This window comes from Oryx dammah, unplaced genomic scaffold (assembly GCF_014754425.2).
Source record: "Oryx dammah isolate SB20612 unplaced genomic scaffold, SCBI_Odam_1.1 HiC_scaffold_28, whole genome shotgun sequence".
NCBI classification, from domain to species: Eukaryota; Metazoa; Chordata; class Mammalia; order Artiodactyla; family Bovidae; genus Oryx; species Oryx dammah.
This window is the reverse complement of record NW_024070212.1, coordinates 97,620,169-97,643,917: the sequence shown is the minus strand read 5'-3', so window position 1 is coordinate 97,643,917 and position 23,749 is coordinate 97,620,169. Positions and strand designations below refer to the sequence as shown.

General features: G+C 44.7%; 1 protein-coding gene across 2 annotated transcripts; it reads left to right on the top strand.

The window, feature by feature from the left end:
* The first annotated feature begins 211 nt into the window (after positions 1–211).
* Positions 212–22,516, top strand: NSUN4 (NOP2/Sun RNA methyltransferase 4). 2 transcript variants are annotated; one of them, XM_040231331.1, is made up of 6 exons: positions 212–393; positions 4,256–4,599; positions 9,857–10,011; positions 13,642–13,802; positions 20,210–20,334; positions 21,033–22,516. In XM_040231331.1, the coding sequence occupies exons 1-6, from the start codon at positions 301–303 to the stop codon at positions 21,307–21,309; spliced, it is 1,155 nt and encodes a 384-aa protein (XP_040087265.1). In that variant the 5' UTR covers positions 212–300; the 3' UTR covers positions 21,310–22,516. The 2 variants fall into 2 exon arrangements, with proteins under 2 accessions (XP_040087265.1, XP_040087266.1); XM_040231332.1 differs by having other exon boundaries at positions 248–393; positions 20,210–20,320.
* Positions 22,517–23,749: the final 1,233 nt, after the last annotated feature.

The window sequence follows — 23,749 nt, the reverse complement described above, 5'->3', positions numbered from 1 at the left end:
AGGTCAGGAAGCAAGTTAGAACTGGACATGGAACAACAGGCTGGTTCCAAATAGGAAAAGAAGTACGTCAAGGGCTACAGTTTAGTGGGTCGCAAAGAGTCGGCCACGACTGAGCGACTAAAAACAACAAAAGATCCCTAGCTGGGCGGGGTTTGCACTCGCGTCGGAGGGCGGAGCCCCAAGAGAGTCAGCCGTAACGCTCTCTCCTTTTCGTCCACTGTGGGGCACACACCACCTCTCCGGAACCTGAGCGTCTGCTTTTGCGGTTCCGGTCGGAATTACAAAGCGGCGCACGCCGACATGGCTGCGCTCTTAGTGAGAGGTGTTCGGGACATGCTGAAGCGTGCGGACTTCGCGACGGTCCCGCGGAGACAACGACATAAGAAGAAATGGGTAAGGTCCAGTGACAGCAGCCTTTTACCGCCGCCCCTCGGGAAACTTCTCCAGCCCTGTCACATCTCGCACCCTCAGTTCGCTACTCCAGCGCCTCTGGAACGCTTTGGTTCACCTTTCCCCCACCCCTCAGGCAGCGTGACTAGGTGCCTCCTTCTCACCTCTGTAGTCTTTGCCTCTCTCCGCCTTTTTATTTCGTCACAAATCTTCGGCTGCCCCTCTAGTTAGGTCTGCGGACTCCAGACTCCGCCCCTCTAAGTTACGTCATCACTCCGCCCTCATTCTTTCAGTTCTGTCACGCCTCTTGTTTCCCGGCACTTGGTTCCCTTCCCCTGGACCCCCACGAACCTTCCCCCTTCCCTTCCTCCCTTTCCCCCTCCTTCCCTTTTTTCCCACCCTCCCTCCCCTGCCCCCCCCTCCATGATCTCTTATCTTCCTTTCCTCCTAGACCTTCCTGCCCCGCCGTCCTCTCCGCTCGGAAAGTGACGTAGCGACTTACCCTTCCCTCCCGGGTCTCTGCTGCCCTCCGGGAGAGGATTCAACCCCATTCCTCACCCTAGAGTTGCCTCTGGCTCCCAGGAAAGGTTATAGCGACCACCCTCCAGCCCTTTCCCCCAAACCAGGCAAAAGGTTCAGCGACTCCTCCCACCTTATGGGCTCTCCCTACTTGTCCAGAGCCCCTTTCTCTGGCCTCACTTGTAGCCCTGATATTTCTTCCCTAACCGACCAGTGCTCCTCCCTACCCCGACCGATTCTTTGCCCACCACCACCGCCCTCCTCCCCAATCCCGCAGGCTCTTCTGCGCCCAGGGGAATGTTGTTTTGAACCCGCTTCTCCACACCTAGGAAAGCCCTCCTGCCGGGAGCCTATCCTGTCGGGTTCGTCCCCTCCAAGTCCTTGTGTTGAGCGGTTCCGCTTTGTGGGGTCACCCCCTGCCCGTCCGCGGAGCCCTCATTGCAGCTGGATCAGTCCTCCGAGAACACCACGTCCCTGTCCCCGAGGCCCTTACGTAGACCAGCACAGTTACCTCTGTTACTATGGTGGATACCCTCCAGCCCTGGTAACCAACCCGGTGACCTCCCTTCCCCTTACTCATGTGCCTTTGGAAACTGGCCCCGTGATTTCACCGCCTCTTACTCATAAGTCCCTGGGAACTGGGCTTGTAATTTCACCTCCCCTTGTCCATCGGCACATGGAAACTAGACCTATAATTTCTCCACCTCCTCAGAGGGTTTTGGATACTGGGCCCATGACCTCTACTCTGCTCTCTTCCTGGTCCTCAGGGAGAAGTTACAATGGTCCTCCTCTTTCCTCAGCATCTTCCCCACCCACTGACAACTTTTACCGTGGCCATGCTAAGCGTCCAGACTCTCATGAACCTAAACCACAGCTTGACCCAACTTTTGGGAAAAATTATTGTGGCTCCCCACTTTCCTCTCAACCAGGCACATCTAGTTGTCCCAGCTCACCTCAGGAGGGCTCTTATCACTATTCCCATCTTCCCCCAGAGGCCCACATACCTGCCCCTGGGAACCCTTACTATGCCATCCACCTATCCCCTGGGAGTACTGGCAACCCCCAGTTACAGGATTCCAGGAAGTCTTGCTTTGAGTCTATTTATTCCTGGGAGACTGGTGGGAGCTCTTATCTCCGAATAACCCCAGGTCCTATGATTTCTGGTCCCTCCTGTCCCCAGGAACCACCTCTTCCCCTGTCCTCCCACTGTCCTTGTTCTGCCTTCTTCCCTTCACCTCCAGGCAACCAGTTTATGAATCCACCCCAGTCACCCCGCTGCAGAAGCTGTAAGGAATCCCCTCTCCCTCCACCCGTTTGTCCCCAAGAAAAGTCTCCCAAATCCTTAGAGGTAAAACGACCACATTCTCCCCACAGATGTCACTCCCTGGTCACCCAGCACACTCCTGACCAGCCCAGCGCCCCCAAGCCCAGCTCCTCTCCTCCACCTCCCTCCCGCCCTTCTGGCGTCTCTGGTCCTTCTTCTATGGTGACAACCATCACAACTTGCTCAAATTCCTGCCCCAAAGAACTTCCCCAAGAGACTACTGCACCTGCTGTGGTTCCTAGAACCCTCAAAACAGTTATCCCTGCTTCCCTTCCCCTTCGCCTTCCTTGTGATCCTATCTTACCCAGTAGTTATGCTCAGACCAGCCCCCGGGGACCCCTCATAGGACCCCCCTGTAGTACCCATGTATATTCCATGGTCCCCCCCACCCCCGATCCTGGCCTACTCTCTGGTCCCCTCAATCAGTGCACAAGGCCCCTTCAGTGCCAGAACCAGCCTGTGGTGCCCCCTGGTGTCATCTATAGCGCTCCCCGGGGCCCACTCCAACCTCATCGCCAGCCTGTGGTGCCTCCTTGTTCTACCCACATCTATTCTTTTATCCCTTTGAGAACACCCTTTGACCCCCAAAATTTACCCATTGCCCCCAGAGCCCGGGGTCACCTTGATGCTATGCCATGTGGCCTCCACGTCTACTCCATGGCTTCTCGAGACTGCCACAAGGAGTCCTCCCAGATTCCCTACAGCTGTCCTGTGCCTTCAACCAAGAGTTCCAGCTGCAGCACTAATGCCAGCTGTAGTTCAATTTTGGTTATTAATGAGTGCCAGAGTAGTGACAGCAAGAACACCCACCAAAGCGCAAGTGGGAGCCAGAGTGAGAGTGTCCATGGCCCTACAACTTGGACTCAAAGAAAGACTTTCCATCTTAGCAGAAGTCGGAGTGGGAGCAATAGTACCCAAGAAAGCACACATAAAAACCATAGAGATTCTCCTCCACCTCTTGAAGATCAGGGCCAGAATGAAAGTACCACACCTAGCAGAAGTCAGGGCCCGATCAAGAGTGCCCTTCGTAACGGAAGTCGGAGCCAAAGCAAGAGTCCTCACCATAGCAGAAGGCAGGGCCAGAGCAGGAGCCGGAGCAAGAGTCCCCACAAGAGTCCCCACCGTAGCAGAGGTCATGGTCACAGCAAGAGCCCCCACCATAACAAGAAATGAGGGCCGAGAAGGAGTTCCAAGCAATCCGAAAATCTAAGCCAACACAAAATTCATAAACGGTAACAGGGCTACCAGCCATAATAAGCATTCCAGCTGTGGCATCCAGGGCCAACCTGTGGACTCCTCAGCTGAGATCTTTCTCTCTTTCAACCTATTTCCGTACTCCTCAAGCCTGACTCACGCCCCTCTCTGCTACCCCCATAGCAATCATTCTGTAAGTCCCCACCTTGATTCACACTTCAAGGCTTCTGTGAGCTCTTCTCATCCCACCTTCCTGGAATCTGGGAACTTGCCCCAAATGACCCTCAGCCCTGTGATACTGAGCATTGTGGTGTCAGTCACTGCATGACCTTTAGGTAAGTTACCCCCACCTCGCTACCAAATGTAGAAGGTTGATATTTTTTGTATCCCACTGCACTGTCTCTTGTGGTGCTCATGTAAACTAGGAGATGTGAAAGTGCTTTAGAAAATGGAAGGACTGTTCAGAAAGAAAAAAATGTCTTCCATCTTTAAATCTGTTCTTTGCCCAGGGCCTCTATAGTTGCTACTGACCTTCTATAGACTGTCCTCAAGAGTCCTCTCCTAGGTCTCAAGGAATGCCCTCATTTTTGGTGAGCCCCACGTGCTATTGTGAGAGCTAGAGTTTCACAACACTGAGTTAGAAAGGCCAGTTTCCCACTACTTTTCTCTCATACACTTTTTCTCTTGCAGGCAGAGGTACGATGCAAAGGCAGGAGTGGGCACTAGCTGGATCCATGTTTGCCCCAGCACTCTAAGGTGGTGGTGGGCTCAGGCAGTAAGGGGATAGTGAGGCCTGGAAGACCTACAGGCCTGTTCTCTTTCTTCCAGGCTTCCACAGAGCCCAAATTTCCTGCTACTCGACTGGCTCTGCAGAATTTTGACATGACCTACAGTGTGCAATTTGGAGATCTCTGGCCATCGATCCGGGTCAGTCTCCTCTCAGAGCAGAAGTATGGTGCACTGGTCAATAACTTCGCTGCTGGGGATCATGTGAGTGCTGAGCTGGAGCAGCTGAAGGCCAGGGACTTTGTGAATGAAGCTGTCTTTCACAGGGAACCAGAGCCTGAGAATAGCCAAACTGCTGCTCCATCCCCCGCGTCCTGGGCTTGCAGTCCAAATCTTCGTTGTTTTACTTTCACCAGAGGGGATGTCAGCCGTTTCCCTCCTGCCAGGTAGGATCTGGAGCGTGGCTGGGGCTGTGCTGAGTGCCTGCCAGAAGCGTACAGAAAGAGATGCAGCTCTTGTCCTGTTTAATGGGAGCCCTAATATTGCTAATATTTACTAAGTGCTTATACATGTTGGGCCTTACCTCCTTTTGTTCTTATTGTTCCTTTTGTACTTATTTCTGTAGGTCCTTTAGGTAGTACGTGGTGTAGCTAGTATTTAGACCCAGGCAGTCTGACCCTAGTACCTGCACTTTGAGCCTGTGCTGTGCTACTGCCTAAGAAAGGAAAAAAACCCACACTTCTTATATGAGCACTGCACCCTCTCTAGTTAAAATGTGTTATTTACAATTGCTTTCTTATTTTGCCCCCATCAAAGAGAGTAGGACAGGTAACCTCATGATACCAAAAAAGTGGGCCTTGTCTAGGAAATAGGGCTTGCTTAGGAACACAAAGTTAGTACTAGACTGGGGAAACGAAAGGAGACCTTCCAGACATCTTATCCAATGCTCAGATGTATATGGATTTGAATGAAAAAAGATTCTGTAATGAAATGCTAAATTGTGTTTTAGAAATTGAGAAAAGGAGAGCTCAGTGGTAGTTGTAGGATATGGGAGTTATCTTTGAAGGAGTGTTTCTTTCATTCAGCAAATATTGTCTACCAAATGCCAGGCACTCTGAAGTGCACAAGTCCCCATGGAACTTGCAGTGTAGTGAGGGAGATAACTGTTGACTATTTATGGTTGTGATAAGTGCTACAGAAGAAAAGTACAAGATGCCATGAAGTCTTATAGTTAGAAGATCTAGTGCTGAGGAAGTGAAATTTAAGCTAAGACCTGAAAATTAATAGGAATTAAAACTGGTGGCATGGGGTTGGGGATGGGAGTGTGAGGCTACAGAAGAAGTCTGTGCTGTACTTAGTTGATCAGTCACGTCCGGCTGTTCGTGACCCCATTGACTGTAGGTTGCCACGTTTCTCTGTCCATGGGGAGTCTCCAGGCAAGAATACTGGAGTGGGATCTTGCCAACCCAGGGATCAAAGCCAGGTCTCCTGCCTTGCAGGCAGGTTTTTTACCATCTGAACCAAATAAGGAAGGTTTTACAGGCCATATGAGATTATGGACTTTTTCTCTAAAAGGAAGAGGGAGCCATGAAAGGGTTTTTTTGTTTGTTTGTTTTGTTGTCGTTTTTATTTGGCATCTGGGATCTTAGATCCCTGACCAGAGATTGAACTTGTGGCCCCTGCAGTGGAAGTACAGAGTCTTAACCACTGGCCACCAGGGAAGTCCCAGCCATAAAAGTTTTAAGCTGGAGAATGACGTGATCAGCTTTGAATTTTAAAAATATCATTCTGGCTGCTGTGTGGAAAATAGGTTGGAGAGAGGCAAGGCTTGAAATGGATTGTAAATTAGGAGTCTTTGCAGTAGTCTTAGCGGCTGGTTTGAAGGAAGGCTGTATGTTTAAGAGAAGTAAGAGATGGGGCTGGAAAAGTACATGGGACGCCATGTATGGGAATCTTGAATTCCAGGAGCTTGCAGGCTAGGGAGAGGAGAGTTTCCTGGTGGTTGCTTATAAATGACTAGAATACCAGGGCTGGGTAGCTTCATACCATGTGCCTTTTAGTATATATTGCTGTAAATGGCCAATATGTGTTCTAGAGAACCACTGAAGAGGGGTTCAGAACAGAGGAAAGGAATAACATAGAGTGATTATAAGCATGGGCTTTGGAGTTAAGAAAACCTAGGTTTGAGTCCTGTCTTCACCACTTATTGATATTAGATATACGGGGCTTCACTGGGTGGTCCAATGGTTAAGGCTCCAAGCTTTCATTGCAGGGGCCGCCATGTTGATCCCTGGATCCCTGGTTGGAGAAGTTTCTCATGCCACAAAGTGCAACCGAAAAAAAAAAAAAAGACAGGTGGCATTGGATACCTGAGCCTTGGTTTCCTTATCAGGAAGATAACTTGGAAAGTAATGATAGTAATAGCTGACAGTATGGTTCACTATGTGCCAGATACTGTTTTAAGCATTTGACTTCTGTTAATTCATTTCATCCTCACACTAATCCTATCTGGTACATACTCATTACAGATGAGGAAACTGAGGTACAGAGAAGTTGACTGATTTGCTAAAGGTCACAACTGATGAGCAGGTGGGCTGGATTTGAGATCCAGGTAGTCTGGCTCTAGAATCTGAGTTCTCCTGCCTCATAGGGTTGTAGTAAGAATTAAATCAAATGATGCATATTAAAAACCAAGTATAGTCCCTGCAATATAACACTCATACATAGTATCTGTTACTGTTAATGTTATTGCCATCAAAGGTGTGTTTCAGGAAGATCGTTTTAGTCACAGTGAGGAGGGCATAGATTAGAGCAGGGTTAGAGGCCGATTTGGAGGCCCTGGCTTTAGGCAGATCCATGGAGTAAGACCATGTTGATTTTTAAGTTGCCTGAGGACACCCTGAGAGTAGGGGGAAAGCAGATCTCTTTATTTGAATTTTTTCCTTCTTGTCTTGATGGAGTCCCTGTAAATCAAGGGGATCTTAACCTCTGGGAAGTTCAAAAATGTATTCACGGAGTCCAGGATCCTCCTAAAATTGAAAAGTTGTTTTACTTTCTTTTTAAAATTTTAATTGCAGGATATTTGCTTTACAGTGTTGTGTTGGTTGCTGCCATACAACAATGTAAATCAGCCATAAGTATACTGTGCCTTTTTTTTGAAAAGAGATATTGTAACTTTTAACTGATTCTCAAAACTATGAACCCTCCCCCCCAAAAAAAAGGTTGAGTAATGCTTCTTAAAGAAAGGAACTTAAAAAAAATAAATTAATAAAAGGAAGGAACTTGATAAGAATGGGTTTTTGTGAGCCAGTACAGCTATGATAGCAATTGTTTATTTTTCTCTGATTTGTCTTTCTCCTTTGTCAGCTACAAGGCACACAGTTTCACAGACAATTCAAGTGTGAAAGGATGGTAGCTCTTGTAGCTGATCCTCAGTAGTACTGTGTCGTGTGTCTTGTCCCATCTTTCTCCCACAGCCTTCCTGTCAGGACAGCAAGGACCAAGTTTTCTGTCTCCTTGAGACTGTCCCCAAAGGCTGTCCATGCTGAGCTGTGTCTCAGGCTGAATGACTGCTCCGCAGTTGCCCGTATGACAGCTGCGAGTGAGGAGTCCTTCTGCGACTATCGTGTTGTTGGCATCCCCCTCTACCCTAATGATTGCTGCCTCTATCTGTGTGTCATTAGCTCTCACTTGGACTCTGCTAACAGCCTTCTCACTGGTGTCTCTGTTTCTAATTTGTTCTTTCTAGCCTACCTAGCTTTCTAAAACTCTCACTAGCTGATCATGTGATTTTCTTTACAAATTTTTGGTAACTGCCTACAGGTTATAGCCCAAACTTAATATCTGTTACAACCTTGGCCTCTATCTGCTTTGCAACTTCAATCTGGTCCCATCACTTCATGGCAAGTAGATGGGGAAACTGTGGAAACAGTAAGGGACTTTATTTTCTGGGCTCCAAAATCACTGTAGATGGTGATTGCAGCCATGAAATTAAAAGACGCTTACTCCTTGGAAGGAAAGGTATGACCAACCTAGATAGCATATTCAAAAGCAGAAACATTACTTTGCCAACAAAGGTACATCTAGTCAAGGCTATGGTTTTTCCAGTGGTCATATATGAATTTGAGAGTTGGACCATAAAGAAGGCTGAGGGCCGAAGAATTGATGCTTTTGAACTGTGGTGTTGGAGAAGACTCTTGAGAGTCCCTTGGACTGCAAGGAGATCCAACCAGTCCATCCTAAAGGAGATCAGTCCTGGGTGTTCATTGGAAGGACTGATGCTAAAGCTGAAACTCCAGTACTTTGGCCACCTCATGTGACGAGTTGACTCATTGGAAAAGACTCTGATGCTGGGAGGGATTGGGGGCAGGAGGAAAAGGGGACAGAGGATGAGATGGCTGGATGGCATCACCAACTCGATGGACGTGAGTTTGAGTGACTCCAGGAGTTGGTGATGGACAGGGAGGCCTGGTGTGCTGCGATTCATGGGGTCGCAAAGAGTTGGACACAACTGAGCGACTGAACTGAACTGAACTGAACTTCAATCTCATATACCTTGTATTTCTCAGTTCAGTTCAGTCACTCAGTTGTGTCCGACTCTTTGCGACCCCATGAACTGCAGCATGCCAGGCCTCCCTGTCCATCACCAACTCCTGGAGTTTACCCAAGTTTATGTCCATTGAGTCGGTGATGCTATCTAATCATCTCATCCTCTGTCGTCCCCTTCTCCTCCTGCCCTCAATCTTTCCCAGCATCAGGGTCTTTTCCAATGAGTCAGCTCTTTGCATCAGGTGGCCAAAGTATTGCAGTTTCAGCTTCAACATCAGTCCTTCCAATGAACACCCAGGACCTGATCTCCTTTAGGATGGACTGGTTGGATCTCCTTCTCTTTCTGACACACCAGATTTCTCACCGTGTCTGAAAGAAGCTATGAGTTTGGTTTTGTGCCTTTGGTTTTTTTGTTTTCTTCTGCTCAGAATGCACCTCTTCCCCACCCTACTCCCTTTTTTTAACCTAATGAAAGTCCATTCCTTCGTCCAAACCTAAGTCAGATATTTTTAACTCTCACAGTCACAATGGATGGCATCCTTTTCTGAACCCAGAAAGAACTTGGTATCTCAATATGTAACCTAATAAAACTGAGTTCCTACCACACGCCATTCACTGTTTCAGGTGTTGGAGATATTATGATGAACAAAGCAAGACAAAGTCTCTACCTTCACTCTAATAGGGAGAGAGAGAAGGAGAAAAATACACACACACACACACATACCTTTATACTTACAAAGTGAATAATAAATACTTTAAAGACAGATGGGAGTAGGGGGCTGCTATTTTCAGATAGAGTGGTCAGGGCATACCAGTGCCTCTTTGGTGAGGTAACTTTCACGGAGGACCTGAAAGAAGTGAGGAAGCAAATGAGGTATATTTGGAGGAAGTATGCTGCATGCAGAAAGCAGAACAACTACAAAACAGGAGTATGCGTGGCTTAATTAAGGGATAGCAAGATGAGTAGTGTGGCTGGAATTGGGTGAGTTGATTTCAGTTTTAAAAGGCTGCTCTGGCTGCTATGTAGATGAATGAGTGAGTGAGTGTATAACTGAGGGTGGGTCGGAGAAATGAGTTTTTTTGGACTTGAGACCTTGACTTCCGGTGGGTCTCCTGACTTGGCCTTTCACTTTAAGGTGGTCTCTTCTCTTCTAGGCTTGGCAGCCTGGGTCTCATGGACTACTACCTGATGGATGCTGCGTCCTTGCTGCCTGTCCTGGCCCTTGGCCTGCAGCCTGGGGACACCGTGCTTGACCTGTGTGCAGCCCCTGGGGGAAAGACATTAGCATTGCTTCAGACTGGCTGTTGCCGTAAGTCAGAGGGCTGTGTCTTGAGCAGGGAGGGCTCTCTTCCCCTCCCTCCCCCAGGCAGGGGCTCTCTGAAGATGATGAGCTCTCTGGTCCAGGTCAGGTAGAGTAGTACTTGCTAAGCTGGTGTGTTTGTTCTGTTTGCAGTGACTTCCTCTCTTTCTCTGTCAGGTGGCCAAGGAAGACTGCTGAGCAGAGCAAGGTCTTTGAGAGCAGATTAAAGCAAAGCCCTGACTAGGCTCCCACATGACACTTTTCACCCCTCTGCATCTTTTCCCTTTGTCTATAAGTTCCGTTTTCTTAGCCTGACAGCTAAAGTGATAAGATCTGGCCACAGCAGTCCTTTAGAGCTTTAATATGTCCTTCTTCCCCAGGCTTTATGTGCTTTAGCCATATCCTGCTAGTCTTTGTTGCCTGAATCAGGCTCTACCTTTGCTCATGTTACAGATTCTGGAATACCCCCATCCTATCACCCTCTTAGCTCTCAAGCCTCAGCTCAAGTGTGCCACCTCCTGGAAGTCTTCTCTCATGATCTCTGCTGGCCAGCTGCGAAGTGTGTCCTCTGTCTCCTGTGCTCTCACACCCTGGGCATCACCCTTGAAACAGTTAGTACATTAGCCTTGCATCAGAGGATAATGGGTATACAGGTTCTTTCTCCCCAAGATAAGGAGTTCCTTGAGGACAGGCCTAAGACTTACTCAGTAGTATAGCTCAGCCTGAGCCTTGTTCATTGTAAATGTGCATTTCAGCCATCCATTTGCTGACATCCTGCCTTAATATAAACAGTATTTTCATCTTGAGAAAGATTCACAAGGAGGCTGTGATTTTTATTTATTCATTCATTCATTCTTGGCTGTGCTGGGTCTTTGTTGCTATGCATGGACTTTTTCCAGTTGTGGCAGTTGGGGTCTACTCTGTAGCTGCTGTGCTCAAGGTTTTCATTGCCGTGACTTTTCTGGTCACAGAGCATAGGCTTTCGGATTCATGGGCTCAGTAGTTGTGGTACAGGGGCATAGTTGCCCCACAGCATGTGGAATCTTCACCCCATGACCCCTGCGCTGGCAGGCAGATTCTTAACCACTGGACCACCAGGGAAGCCAGAAGGGAGGGGATGGCTGTGACACTGCTCCTGGAGCTCAGCCAGGCTTCTCTTGCCATAGCCTTTTTTACTGGACCTGGACCCTTCTTTTCCAGTTCTTATCAGCCAACTTGCACAGTTTGAATTAGGTTCCAGCCTCAAGGTAGGCTCTACAAGTGATTCAGAGAGGTACTACATTTGATTTCCACATTCTGGAAGTCCAGAGGGAATGAAGAAATGTTGATATGGCTTAATGGGTCCAATCACCCTAGGCTGGGCTATGCTGATCTGACTGTGAGTGCTGTGAAAATTCATCAGAAAGGGGAATGGATAAGGTGGAGTTTCTTGGATGAGAAGGAACTGGGACTCAGAAGAGGAAGAAGGGCCAAAGAAGTAACTGAGAGTTGCTTTTCTAAAGGAGTTAGAGATAGGCCCAGAACTGGAACCCAGATTTTTTCTTCTCAATTGATATCCTGCTGCAGATTCCTCTTGAGCAGAGAATCCAATTTTTACTTCTTTGAGTGCCCTCAAAAATTAGGACATATTTCTTTGTGGGGAGACTAAAGTGGTTCACTCACTAGATAAAAGTATGTACTCTCTAGTTCTTCACCACAGTACCCACTGCTCTCTCTCATTCCTTGACTCCGAGGCCAGGTATCAATTGCCGTTTATCATTAAGCTCACAGTAATATTTTTCTTAGAGCCAAGAGTGAAGTGAAATATTTCTCAAACTTGTGTCTATCACAAAAGGGAAAGTGAAAGCTAGATGGTGAATCGTGGGTTTAGGCTTGATTGTATACAATAGAAAACTCAACTAATGACTTAAAGAAGAAATGTTTATTCTTCTCTTAGGTAAGAGAGCTGGAATATAGGCAGTCCAGGACTGGCACAGAGGCTCCACAGTCATCAGGGTTTCTTGTTTCTTTTTGCAACCTATTTTATTGCTGTCTTCCATCCTCAGGATTGCCTCAAGTCTGGACAAAAGGGGCACATCTCCTGATTGTATCAGCTTCTTTTTCTTTATTTATTTTTAATTTTTTAAATTTATTTTTTACTATCCTGGGTCTTTGTTGCTTTGTGGGTTTCCTCTCATTGCCACAAGCAGGGGGCTACTCTCTAGCTGTGGTGCACGGGCTTCTTACTGCCATGGCTTCTCTTGTTGAGCACGGGCTCTGGGGCGTATGGGCTTCGGTAATTATGGCACATGGGCTTAGTTGCCCCTCAGCATGTGGGATCTTCTCAGATGAGGGATCAAACCTGTGTCCCCTGCATTGGCAGGTAGAATCCTAACTAGTGGACCACCAGGAAAGTCCCTGTATCGGCTTCTGGTTTTTATATGTAATTTTTATTTAGTTTTGGCTGTGCTGGGTCTTGCTGCTGCATGGGCTTTTCTCTAGTTGCAGCGAGCAGGGGCTCCTCTCCAGGTGTGGTAGGCAGGCTGCTCATTGTGGTGGCTTCTCCTGTGGCACAGCACGGGCTCTAGGGCACACAAGCTTCAGTAGTTGGGACCTGTGGTATTAGTAGTTGCAGCTTCTGGACTCTCGAGCATAGGTTCAGTAGTTGTGGAGCTGGGGCTTAGCTTCTCCACGGCATGTGGGATCTTCCTGGACCAGGGATTAAACCCATGTCTCCTGCATGGCAGGTGGATTCTTTACCACTGAGCCACAAGGGAAGCCCTGTATCAACGTCTTTTAAACATCTTCCCAGAAGTCCCACACAGTAATTCTGCCTACAACTCACTGACCAGAACTTAGTCTTATAGTTTTACTTAGTTGTAAAAGGAGGCTGGGAAATGTAGTCTTTTGGGGAATATTGCTCCCCTCTCTCTCAAATAAAATTGGAGTTCTGTTACTAAGGAACTGTTGTTGAGTTGCTCAGTCATGGCTGACTCTTTTTTTCCTCATGGACTGTAGCCCTTCAGGCTCCTCTGTCCATGGAATTTTCGGGGCCAGAATACTGAAGTAGGTTGCCATTTTTTCAAGGGATCTTCCTGACCCAAGGATTGAACCCATGTCTTTACATGTCCTGCATTGCAGGTGGATTCTTTACAGCTGAGCCACTGGGGAAGCCCATACTAAGGAAGAAGAGTAGAATTTAAATTGGGGGTAAATAATACGTAGTATCTACCAAAGATGAAGAGAAATGCATATTCAAGAAAGGTGAGAGAGAGCATATTTTTTAAAGAAATAAATGTTTTAACCTAGTCTGCTTTGTTTATTTATATAACCTTTCTGGACTAAGTTGGTGTTTGCAGCCTCCACTTCAGAGTGTCTAGTACTGTGCTTTGCATATAATAAATGTTTCTCCTCCACCTGCCCCTGCCTGGGGGGTCTGCGTTGCTTGGCTATGCCTGAGAATTTGTCTGACTCTCCATCAGCACCATTGCTGGGGGATGCTTTATTGTGCAGTGACCTCTGAAGTTTCTTTATTCCTGCAGGCGTAAGATATTCCTACTACCCAGAATGTCTATAGATGCAGTGCAGTTCCTGTCAAGAGTCCAGTGGCGTTTTTTAACAGAAGTAGAAAAAACAGTCCTAAAATTTATACTCCCACAGGCAATCTCGCTGCCAATGATCTCTCCACGTCACGAACGAGCAGGCTACAGAGGGTCCTCCACAGCTATGTGCCTCAAGATGTCAGGGATAAGAATCGAGTTCGAGTCACATCATGGGATGGCAGGAAGTGGGGAGAATTGGAGGGGGACACCTATGACCGGGTGAGTGATTCCTGACCTGGGACATCCAGCTAGCCAAAGCCGGCATTCCCTTCTACTGCTAGGCCCTGAGCGGGTAGGATCTAGCCATATGTATTTGAAGATGTAGGGCTGATTGTGGACCTGGCCAACTGTCTCCTTGGGTGATGTGGTGAAAACAGCCATCTGCAGAACTGTCAGTTCAGCTTAGAAGACTGCCTACTATCTTGATTAGAGGGAACAAAAAGAGTTTGAACCTGTCTGGCTGGAAAAAAATTAATTAGGCTTATTTTATTTCACTACTCACTTGGCTGCACAGTAACCCTCATTAAAGTAAGTATGATTAAGCTCATTTTATTTAGTTTTGAATATTTATACAGTACGTGATGTAAAATGCAGAAGGCTGAATATGGTATCTGGAGAAAAGTGTGTTTCCTCCTTAATCTTGTCTCACAGCTGTCTATTTCCTCTCCCTACATATTGTCTATATTTTCTTCTGTATTCCCTTAAAATATTTTCTTTGTGTATATACAAATATAAATGTGTATATAAAAAATAATAGGAATGGTACTGTATTATGCTTATTATTCTGAACTTTGTATTTTTTTTTTTTTAGTTAATAATATGCCCTGAAGTCAAACTTTTGGTTTTGTTTTTGGAGTATGATTGCTGGATAACAATTCATATGTACTTAGGATATTGACAGAGGTTACTGAGTCACTCCCTGTGAAAGCTAAATCAGTTTCACTTCTACTGGTAATGAATAAGGGCACTATTTCCTCATATCCTGCCACCATTGGAGTTGTCCAACTTTTTGGTTTTTGCCAAACTGAAGCCTCTAATTACGTTTTTGTTATGAATGAAGAGGAAAGTCATTTTACATCTTTAAGTTATTTATATTTTCTTTTATTTATTATTTTTTAAATTCTTATTTTTATTAGAGTATAGTTGCTTTACAGTGTGTGTTAGTTTCTGCTTTATAGCATGGTAAATCAGTTACATGTATTCCCTCTTTTTTTAGATTTCCTTCCCATTTAGGTCACCACATACCATTAGAGTTTCATGTGCTCTACAGTAGTTCTTATTAGTTATCTGTTTTATACATAGTAGTATATATATGTCAATCCCAGTCTCCCAGTTTATCCCACCGCCCCTTCCCTCCTGGGCCCTCCCTGATAGTCAGTTGGTAAAGAATCTGCCTGCAATGCAGGAGACCCCAGTTTGATTCCTGGGTCAGGAAGATCTGCTGGTGAAAGAATAGGCTACCCACTTCAGTATTCTTGGGCTTCCCTTGTGGCTCAGCTGGTAAAGAATCCACCTGCAATGTGGGAGACCTCAGTTCAATTCTTGGGTTGGGAAGATCTCCTGGAGAAGGGAAAGGCTACCCACTCCAGTATTCTAGCCTAGAGAATTCCATGGACTGTATAGTCTATGGGGTTGCAAAGAGTTGGACATGACTGAGCAACTTTCACTTTCCCTTCCTTCCTTGGTATCCATAAGTTTATTCTCTGCACCTGTGTCTCTGCTTTGCAGGTAAGTTCATCCATATCATTTTTCTAAATTCCACATGTAAGTGATATTTTGTTTTTGTCTTTCTGACTTCACTCTATATATGGCAGTCTCTAGGTCTATCCATGCCTCTGCAAATGGCACAATTTCATTCCTTTTTATGGCTGAATAATGTTCCATTGTATGAATATATGTGGGAAGATTCCCCTGGGGGAGGGCATGGCAACCCACTCTAGTATTCTTGTGGGCTTCCCAGATAGCTCAGTAGTAAAGAATCTGCCTGCCACTGCAGGAGAGGAGGGTTTGATCCCTGGGTAGGGAAGATCCCCTGGAGAAGGAAATGGCAATCCACTCCAGTAGTCTTGTCTGGGAAATCCCATGGACAGAGGAGCCTGGCAGGCTAGAGAGTCTAGCCTGGCAGGCTAGAGAGTCTAGCCTGGCAGGCTAGAGTTGCAAGAGAGTCTGACATGACTTAGCAATTAAACAACAATAATAGGATATATGTACAACATTTTATCTATTCCTTCATTGATAGACATTTAGGTTGCTTCAGTGTCTTGCCTATTATAAATAGTGCTAAATGAATATTGGGATGCATGTATGTTTTGAATCATGGTTTTCTCTGGTTATATGCCCAGGAATGGGATTGCTGGGTCATATGGTAGTTCTGCTTCCCAGGTGGCTCAGTGGTAAAGAATCTGCCTGCCAGTGTTGGAGATACAGGAGAGGTGGGTTCAATCCCTGGGTTGAGAAGTTCCCCTGGAGAAGGAAATGGCAACTCACTCCAGTATTCTTGCCTGGAAAATCTCATGGATAGAGGGGCCTGGCGGGCTACAGTCCATGGGATCACAAAGAGTCAGATGCTACTGAGCGACTGAGTACACACACACACACACAGAGTAGTTCTGTTTTCAGTTTTTTGAGGAACCTCCATACTATTCTCCATAGTGGCTGCACTGATTTACATTCCCACCAGCAGTGGAGAGTTCCCGGTATTTTCTAATCAGCACATTCTAAAAATATTTATTTAAAATATATACTTTTAAAAATATAAAATATATGTAGCTATTGCCTCTGTGTTGTCATCTGACACATTTTTCTCTTCTGTTCAGTTCTTACCATCTTGCCTCAGCCACTCTAAGACATGGGAAGAAAGACCAAGGCTTATAGAATCTTGGATAGCTTGAGAGACCTGCTTCCATCTGTGTAGGAATCCCCTATTCAGCCTTTTTGGCATACAGGCAGCAGAGTAGAGGGAGCATGACCTCTGCTGTTGACCTAACTTGTTTTTGTATCACAGAGGTGCCACTTATTGACTTTGAGACAGCTGCTTGATCTCGGTGAACTTCAGCCTCTTTGTTTGTAAAATAGAAAATGATTATTATGAGGATTAATAATGAGCGTATCCAGGGAAAGTGCTCAGTACATCAACTGGCCATGACGATTAGACAGGTAGTAGCCATCATCATTCACTTTCACTTTTCACTTTCATACATTGGAGAAGGAAATGGCAACCCACTCCAGTGTTCTTGCTTGGAGAATCCCAGGGACGGGGGAGCCTGGTGGGCTGCTGTCTATGGGGTCGCACCGAGTCAGACACGACTGAAATGACTTAGCAGTAGCAGCCATCATCATTATTCAGCCTGTGTTTGCATACTTTCGGTGACAGGGGCTCACTCAGGTTTTGTGGTTGAACACCTCTGCTCTTAGAAAAATTCTTTCTCTTACTGAATTAAAATCTCTAGATTTTATGGTATATGGCTGAGTTCAAGAATTCTAGTCAGACTGCTTGGTTTGGAATCCTGGCTCTATCACTTACCAGCCAGAGAAGTTAACCTTTCAGTTTAAACTTCAGTTTCTTCTTCTGTAAAGTAAGGATAATATTAATGCCTTTCCCATAGGTGAAGATTAAATAGAATGCATGTAGAATGCTCCTGGCATATAGAAAGCATTTAATAACATTGTCATCATCACAGTCCCTTTTATTTTTATTATTTCCATTCATTGATTATAGCTATGCCTTCTGTAACAATGTGCTGCCTCCCATTTCATGTGAAAGTGCTTCAGATGTTTGAAAACAGCTTTAATGTCCTGAAGATGTCTTTGTTAATTTATTTGTTGAACAAATAGTTGTGTACCACGTACTGTGTTTGGCAAGTGTTAAGCACTTAAGATTCAAAGAAGAATACTATCTCAGGACTCTATACACTCTTGGTAATTTCATTTCTCCCCCAGCTCTACCTGGCCATCAGCTGGAGTGCCAGAGCTCTGCATTTTCATGGCAAGATACCCACCCGTCTCCCCACTTAACAGCTTCCCTTTTATATATGTCGCAGTTATACCTTTTCCAATCTCTTTATATTTAGCCTTGTTAAATAACTACCCTTTAGATATGTCTCTCATACACTCTCTAGAATTGGGTTTTGCTTTTTGAACCAATCTGAAAATTTTTCTCTTTTAAAATGATTAATGTCCCTGATATATTTGGCTTTGGCTCTGTCAAAGTATTTACTGTGTTTGTTTTACTTACTGTTTCTTTCACTGTGTAATCTCTTAAATTTTTTTTTTATTTAGTAAGGTTTATATTTTAATCCTACATTAGATAATTTTAATCCTGCCAACGGGCATATGAAAAAATGCTCAACATTGCTGATTTTTAGAAAATGCAAATCAAAACGACAGTGTGATTTCACACTGGTCAGAATGGCCATTATCAAAAAGTCTACAAATAATTGAGACTTTGCTGGTAGTCCAGTGGTTAAGACTCCATGCTGCTAATGCACAGAGTGCAGATTTGATCCCTGGTCAGGGAACTAAGATCCCACATGCTGTGTGGCATGGCCAAAAAGATTTAAAAAAAAATTGTCTACAAATAATAAATGCTGGAGAGGTTGTGGAGAAGAGAACCTTCTTACACGGTTGGTGGGAATATAAATTGGTGCAGCTGTTATAGAAAATAGTATGGAGGGTCCTTAAAAAACTAAAAGTAGAGTTGCCATGAGATCCAACTCTCCCACTCCTGGACATATGTCCAGACAGAACTATAACTAGCAGCATTGTTTACAGGAGCCAAGACTTGGAAGCAACCTAAATGTCTATTGACAGATGAGTGGATAAAGAAGATGTGATACATATATTAAATGGAATATGCCTCAGCCATAAAAAAGAATGAAATAGTGCCATTTGCAGCAACATGGATGAATCTAGAGATTATCATACTAAGTGAAGTAACTCAGACAGGGAAGGACAAATCGCTTACAAGTGGAATCTTAAAAAAAAAGAAGATACAAATGAACTTATTTACAAGGCGGAAACATTCACAGGAATAGAAAATGAAGTGATAGTTACCAAAGGAGAAAGAGGGATGGGATTAGGAGTTTTGGATTAGTGTATGCAAACTACTGTATGTGAAATAGATAACCAAGGTTCTGGGAGTTCCCTGGTGGCCTAGTGGTTAGAATTCTGGGCTTTCACTGCTGTGGCCTGGGTTGAATCCCTGGTTAGGGAACTGAGTGCCCACAAGCCACACAGCACAGCCAAAAGAAAAAAGGAACAAGGTCCTACTTTAAAGCACAGGGAACTATATTCAATATCTTATACTATAATAGAAAATAATCTGAAAAATAATATATATATGTTTGTTTGTTTACTGAACCTCTTTGCTGTATACCAGAGACTAACACAACGTTATAGATCAACTATACTTCGAATAGGAAAAAAAAAAAAGAAGCCATCAGCTTCAGCTCTGGAATGCCTCCTTGGATTTGTACTCCTGGTTTTTCTTTGGCTTCTACGGATTTCTCTAATTTTCTTTGAGCTATGCATTTAAAAATATTGACTATTAAAAAAATATATTTTATCTATCCTTTTTAGGTATTTTGTATTACAAGGGTTTCAGGAAACAGAGGATATTGTTATGTGGTTTCTGAACATCCCAGTGACCCTTCTCTGAGCTTTCCTATCCCTTCTCTGAGTGTTCTTATTTAATTAACGTCTCTTTTTCTGAACACTAGTCCCATCACATTCCTTGAGATATGACCTGACCAGAGTACAAGGTAATCATTTATCTTACTCTGTGTGTGCTGTATCAATTCATGTAGCCAAAGAATGCATCAGAATATTGAACCCTGGGTCATTACTAATTTACATGGAATTTCTGCTTAACTGAAAATTTACAGATCTTTTCCATAGATGATTTTTACCTTTTTGAAATGCAAATATAGGACTGGTGTTTTGGGGGAAGTGGAGGGCTCTTTTTGTTTTGTTTTGCTGCCCATCACAGAGTAGGCTTTTAATAAATAAATGCATGACTTTGTTTATTTTTGGCTGTGCTGTGTCACTTGTGGGGTCTTGGTTCCTTGACCAAGGATCAAACCCAGGTCCTGAGCAGAGAAAGCGAGGAGTCCTAACCACTGGACCGCTGGGGAATTCCCCCATAAGTGAATGACTTTGCATCTCTCACTTTAAAACTTTTCTATGTTGAATATGACATTGTTTTAGAATAAGATAATTTTGAATCCTGATCCTGTTACTCAGTGTATTAGCTACCCTTTGGGCATTATATCATCTGTAAGTTGGATGTTTTTATTCAAACAGCTAGGGACAGAGTTAAGGACAGAGCTCTGAAACACCGGAGACTTCTTTTTAGGTTGATATCAATTATTTAATTACAGTTATTTGTATGTTGGTTTTGGTTTTTTGACCAGCCATGAGTATACCTAGATGTACTATTTTCCTACTCTTTATTTCATAGTTGTCCCCCAGGTTAAAGTGAGAAGCTTTGTCAAATACTCTGCAGTTGGGGGATGGGCCAAGGGACCACTCTGCTGAATCCTCCAGGTCAAGGGACTGAAATAGCCCTGACCTAGGGAAGAGGAGCCTGTAAGGAGCTCTAATACTTGACCTTTTACACTCCTGGGTAGGTGCTGGTGGATGTGCCCTGCACCACAGACCGCCACTCCCTTCATGAGGAGGAAAACAACATCTTTCAGCGTTCCAGGAAGAAGGAGCGGCAGATGTTGCCTATGTTGCAGGTGCAGCTTCTTGCGTGAGTAACAGATTAACAAAAACTCAGAACTTTGGGGAAGAGTGATCTGGGAGTCTGGGGTGCTGGAAGAAGGAGCGGCAGATGTTGCCTATGTTGCAGGTGCAGCTTCTTGCGTGAGTAACAGATTAACAAAAACTCAGAACTTTGGGAAAGAGTGATCTGGGAGTCTGGGGTGCTAGAAGCTATTGCCAAGACCATCACCCGTAGAAGGGTTTTCTGTTTGGGAATCTGCCTGAAGGAGACAAACATCACAGGATGGTCTTCCTCTGGGACATAAAAACTCTATGTGGTAGAAATACATAGCAGGACGGACTGCATAGATTGACTTTTACCTCCAGGCTAACCCCTAACCGCATGTCAATGATTAACACAATTTTGAAATATAAACTGAGGTCAAGGCTCTGTACAGCTGGCATAAGAACTTGGTTCATAGCCAGTATCAGAGTTTGGTCTATAACTGGAGTCAAAGATCAGGTGACTGTTTCAAGACAGCTTCTGGAGGAGAGCCCATGGAGTAAGGTTAGGTTGCTCTCTGCTTTGAGGACAGCTTTTCAGATGATGTCATTGTGGAAGGCATGCAGAGGCTAACACAGTCACCCATCCCACAGCTGGCTCCCCCATCCTTCCAGCTTATTCCGTTGCCCTTCTGCTTCTGGGAAGCTCATTAGTCACTGCCACTCTCTCTCTCTCTTTTACAGGGCTGGACTCCTTGCCACCAAACCAGGAGGCCACATTGTCTATTCTACCTGCTCACTTTCACATTTACAGAATGAGTATGTGGTGCAAGGTGCCATCGAGCTCCTGGACAATCAATACAGCATCAAGGTTCATGTGGAAGACTTGACTCACTTCCGAAAGCTTTTCATGAACACGTTTTCTTTCTTCCCATCCTGCCAGGTTGGGGAGCTGGTAATCCCAAACCTCATGGCCAATTTTGGGCCTATGTACTTTTGCAAGATGTGTAGAATGACGTAGCATCGCCCTGCTCCTGAAGTCCTGGTGTAGGAAGACTGGATGTACTCTTGTGGAGACCAGTAGTAAATCTCCATCCCATTCAAGTCTTTCTATAGATGGTTTTCAGCAGTAGGAAGTAAGAGTTTTTCTGTCCTGCTGTCCAATTGTGGAGCACCAGCAGGTTTCTAACTCACTTATTACAACCCACTTCCAATCCCCACGCCCCATCTTTGAGCCTGTGCTAAAGGTTTCTGCCCCATTAGGGGTTTAGGAGGAGGAACCAGTATGCTGTAAACTTGGGAAGAAGTGTTTAGCCAATAAAATTGTTGAAGCTCCATCGAGCTGGGGCTGAAGTTGGGGGGATCTCATGTCCGTCCAAGTTTTGTTAGTTCCTCTTGTACCAGGTGCTGCTACTGAGCACTAGCTGTCAGGTATCCAGAGTCCAGGACCTCAGCCTGGTTACAGGCCTCTGGTTACAGAACCCTTCTCACACTTGAGTTTTGCATGATAAGTCTTGAGCAGTTGAAGTACCTACACCAGCCTGCCAAGTTTCTCCATATGGCCCATGATCTGATTTCAGGAACGAGTAACTGAAAATGTTAAGCAAGTGCATTATAATCTGCTTATTTAACATCAAGAAAGCTCTCCAGAGCCGAATAATTCAGGCATCCTCCTACTATCAACAGCACTGTTGCCCAAATGTGGCTGGGAAGCTGCTTCTGCCACAGGCTGTGATATTCTGCCGTGTGTTTCTGCCCTTGTTCACTCCTCTAGTAAGTATTCCTCTAGTAAGTATGTGGTGCAAGGCGCCATCGAGCTTGGTGGCCAGGGAACTGCTGGGGATGTAGTGTTCGGGACTGTGGGAGAAAATGAGGCCCCTTCATTCTTCAGAATGGCAGCTTTCTGAGCACCTAGGAATTGCCTAATGTCTTATTTTGTTATCTTCAGTTGTTTTTTTTTTCTCTTGTTCCTGGTCCATGACGTTCTCTGGTGCTTGTTCTCTGGCTAACCCCTAAATCCCTCAGAGCTCTTCTCCCAGCATCACAGGCTCATCTTACACAGTGTGTTTGGAGCAATATTACATCATGTAATGCCTGACTGTTAGTTGTGTTGTTTTTGTAACTTTAGCACAAAGAAGGCAGTTCTTTAAAGGTAGGGATATTAAAAATTGCTTATGGTCACTTGCAGATACTACGTTTTTTATTAAATTTTTTTTCTGAAAAACTGATTATTGCATGGAAGAGGATTCTTCCTACTTTCCTTAACCCTTCTCTTCCTCTTTCTGTGTCTCCTTTTGTTCTTTAAGCCTTTCCTGCTAATCCTTGTTTGGGGATTAGAGGTGTCAGCTGAGAAGGATTTTAGATGAGGTTAAGCCTTCTCCTTTTTTGGAATTTGCATCATAACCGAGGGCCCTGAAAGATCTTTCAGACTCAAAATCAAGTAAAGCTAGGAAGATGGAGCTCCAGGGAGTAGGACTCTAATTAGCTTCCATGTGTGCTGTGTGGTTCCTGCCTGCTGTTTACTCAACATTCAGTACTTGCTGAGGCTTGGAGGCCTTAGCTGCCTGGGCTTCTTCCCTTGGCCTCCTGGGTAGCCAGCCTGGTGCTAATTAAATGCTAAGCAGTGATAATTCAAGGGACTAGTGTCTCCTGCACTTGGGGTCGAAGTCTATTTGGGGACAGAGAGACGCAGATAAGGAAAGCAGAGATCTGCTTTGGAAAATAGTTTGATTATCTCCTGTAATTGAACGTTTACCTACAACTCACTTATTCCAATACTAGGGATAAATCCAAGAGAAACTCTTACATATACATCAGGAGATACATACAAGAATGTTTTTGTAGCAGCCCTGGTCACAAAAGCAAACCCAGATACACATGAGCAAGAGAGTGGACAAATAAACTGGAATGTTCACACGGGCATATTATACCGGTTTCGAAACAAGTGAACTACAGTGACCCATAACAATATGAATGATTCTTAGCAATAAAATATTAAATGTTTAGCCCCAAAGATTAAATGTAGCATGATACTTAAAATTTTTTTTCTTTTTTGTTATTATTTACACACAGTATAATTTATCAGTACTAAATGTACCATTTAAATGTATTTGATAATTCCTTATAATAGTATAACCATCATCACCATAAAAATATAGAAAACAATTCCATCTCCTAAAATGTTTTCTTGTGATCCTTTGCACTTAATTCCTTTCCCTAATCCCTGGTTCTAGGTAATCACTGATCTGCTTTTTGTCACTATAATTTTGCCTATTCTAGAATTTCACATTATGGAAGAGAGTTGATTTATAGCTGGATTGGAAAAGCTCTGTCTATCTATCTGGATGTCTGGTTTTTCACTGTTGGCCCAGATAAAGGCATTGGTATTTCTGTTGTGCTATTTAAATCTGAAATTCCCCTGGTGACTCCCAGGGTTAGTTTATTTACTGACCATTTACAAC

Bases quoted from the DNA above. Each gene is read 5' to 3' on its own strand.
- NSUN4 (XM_040231331.1), top strand. From the start codon at position 301: ATGGCTGCGCTCTTAGTGAGAGGTGTTCGGGACATGCTGAAGCGTGCG. The intron at 394-4,255 runs GTAAGGTCCAGT...TCTTTCTTCCAG, and splicing joins AACGACATAAGAAGAAATGG to GCTTCCACAGAGCCCAAATT. The intron at 10,012-13,641 runs GTAAGTCAGAGG...ATACTCCCACAG, and splicing joins GCTTCAGACTGGCTGTTGCC to GCAATCTCGCTGCCAATGAT.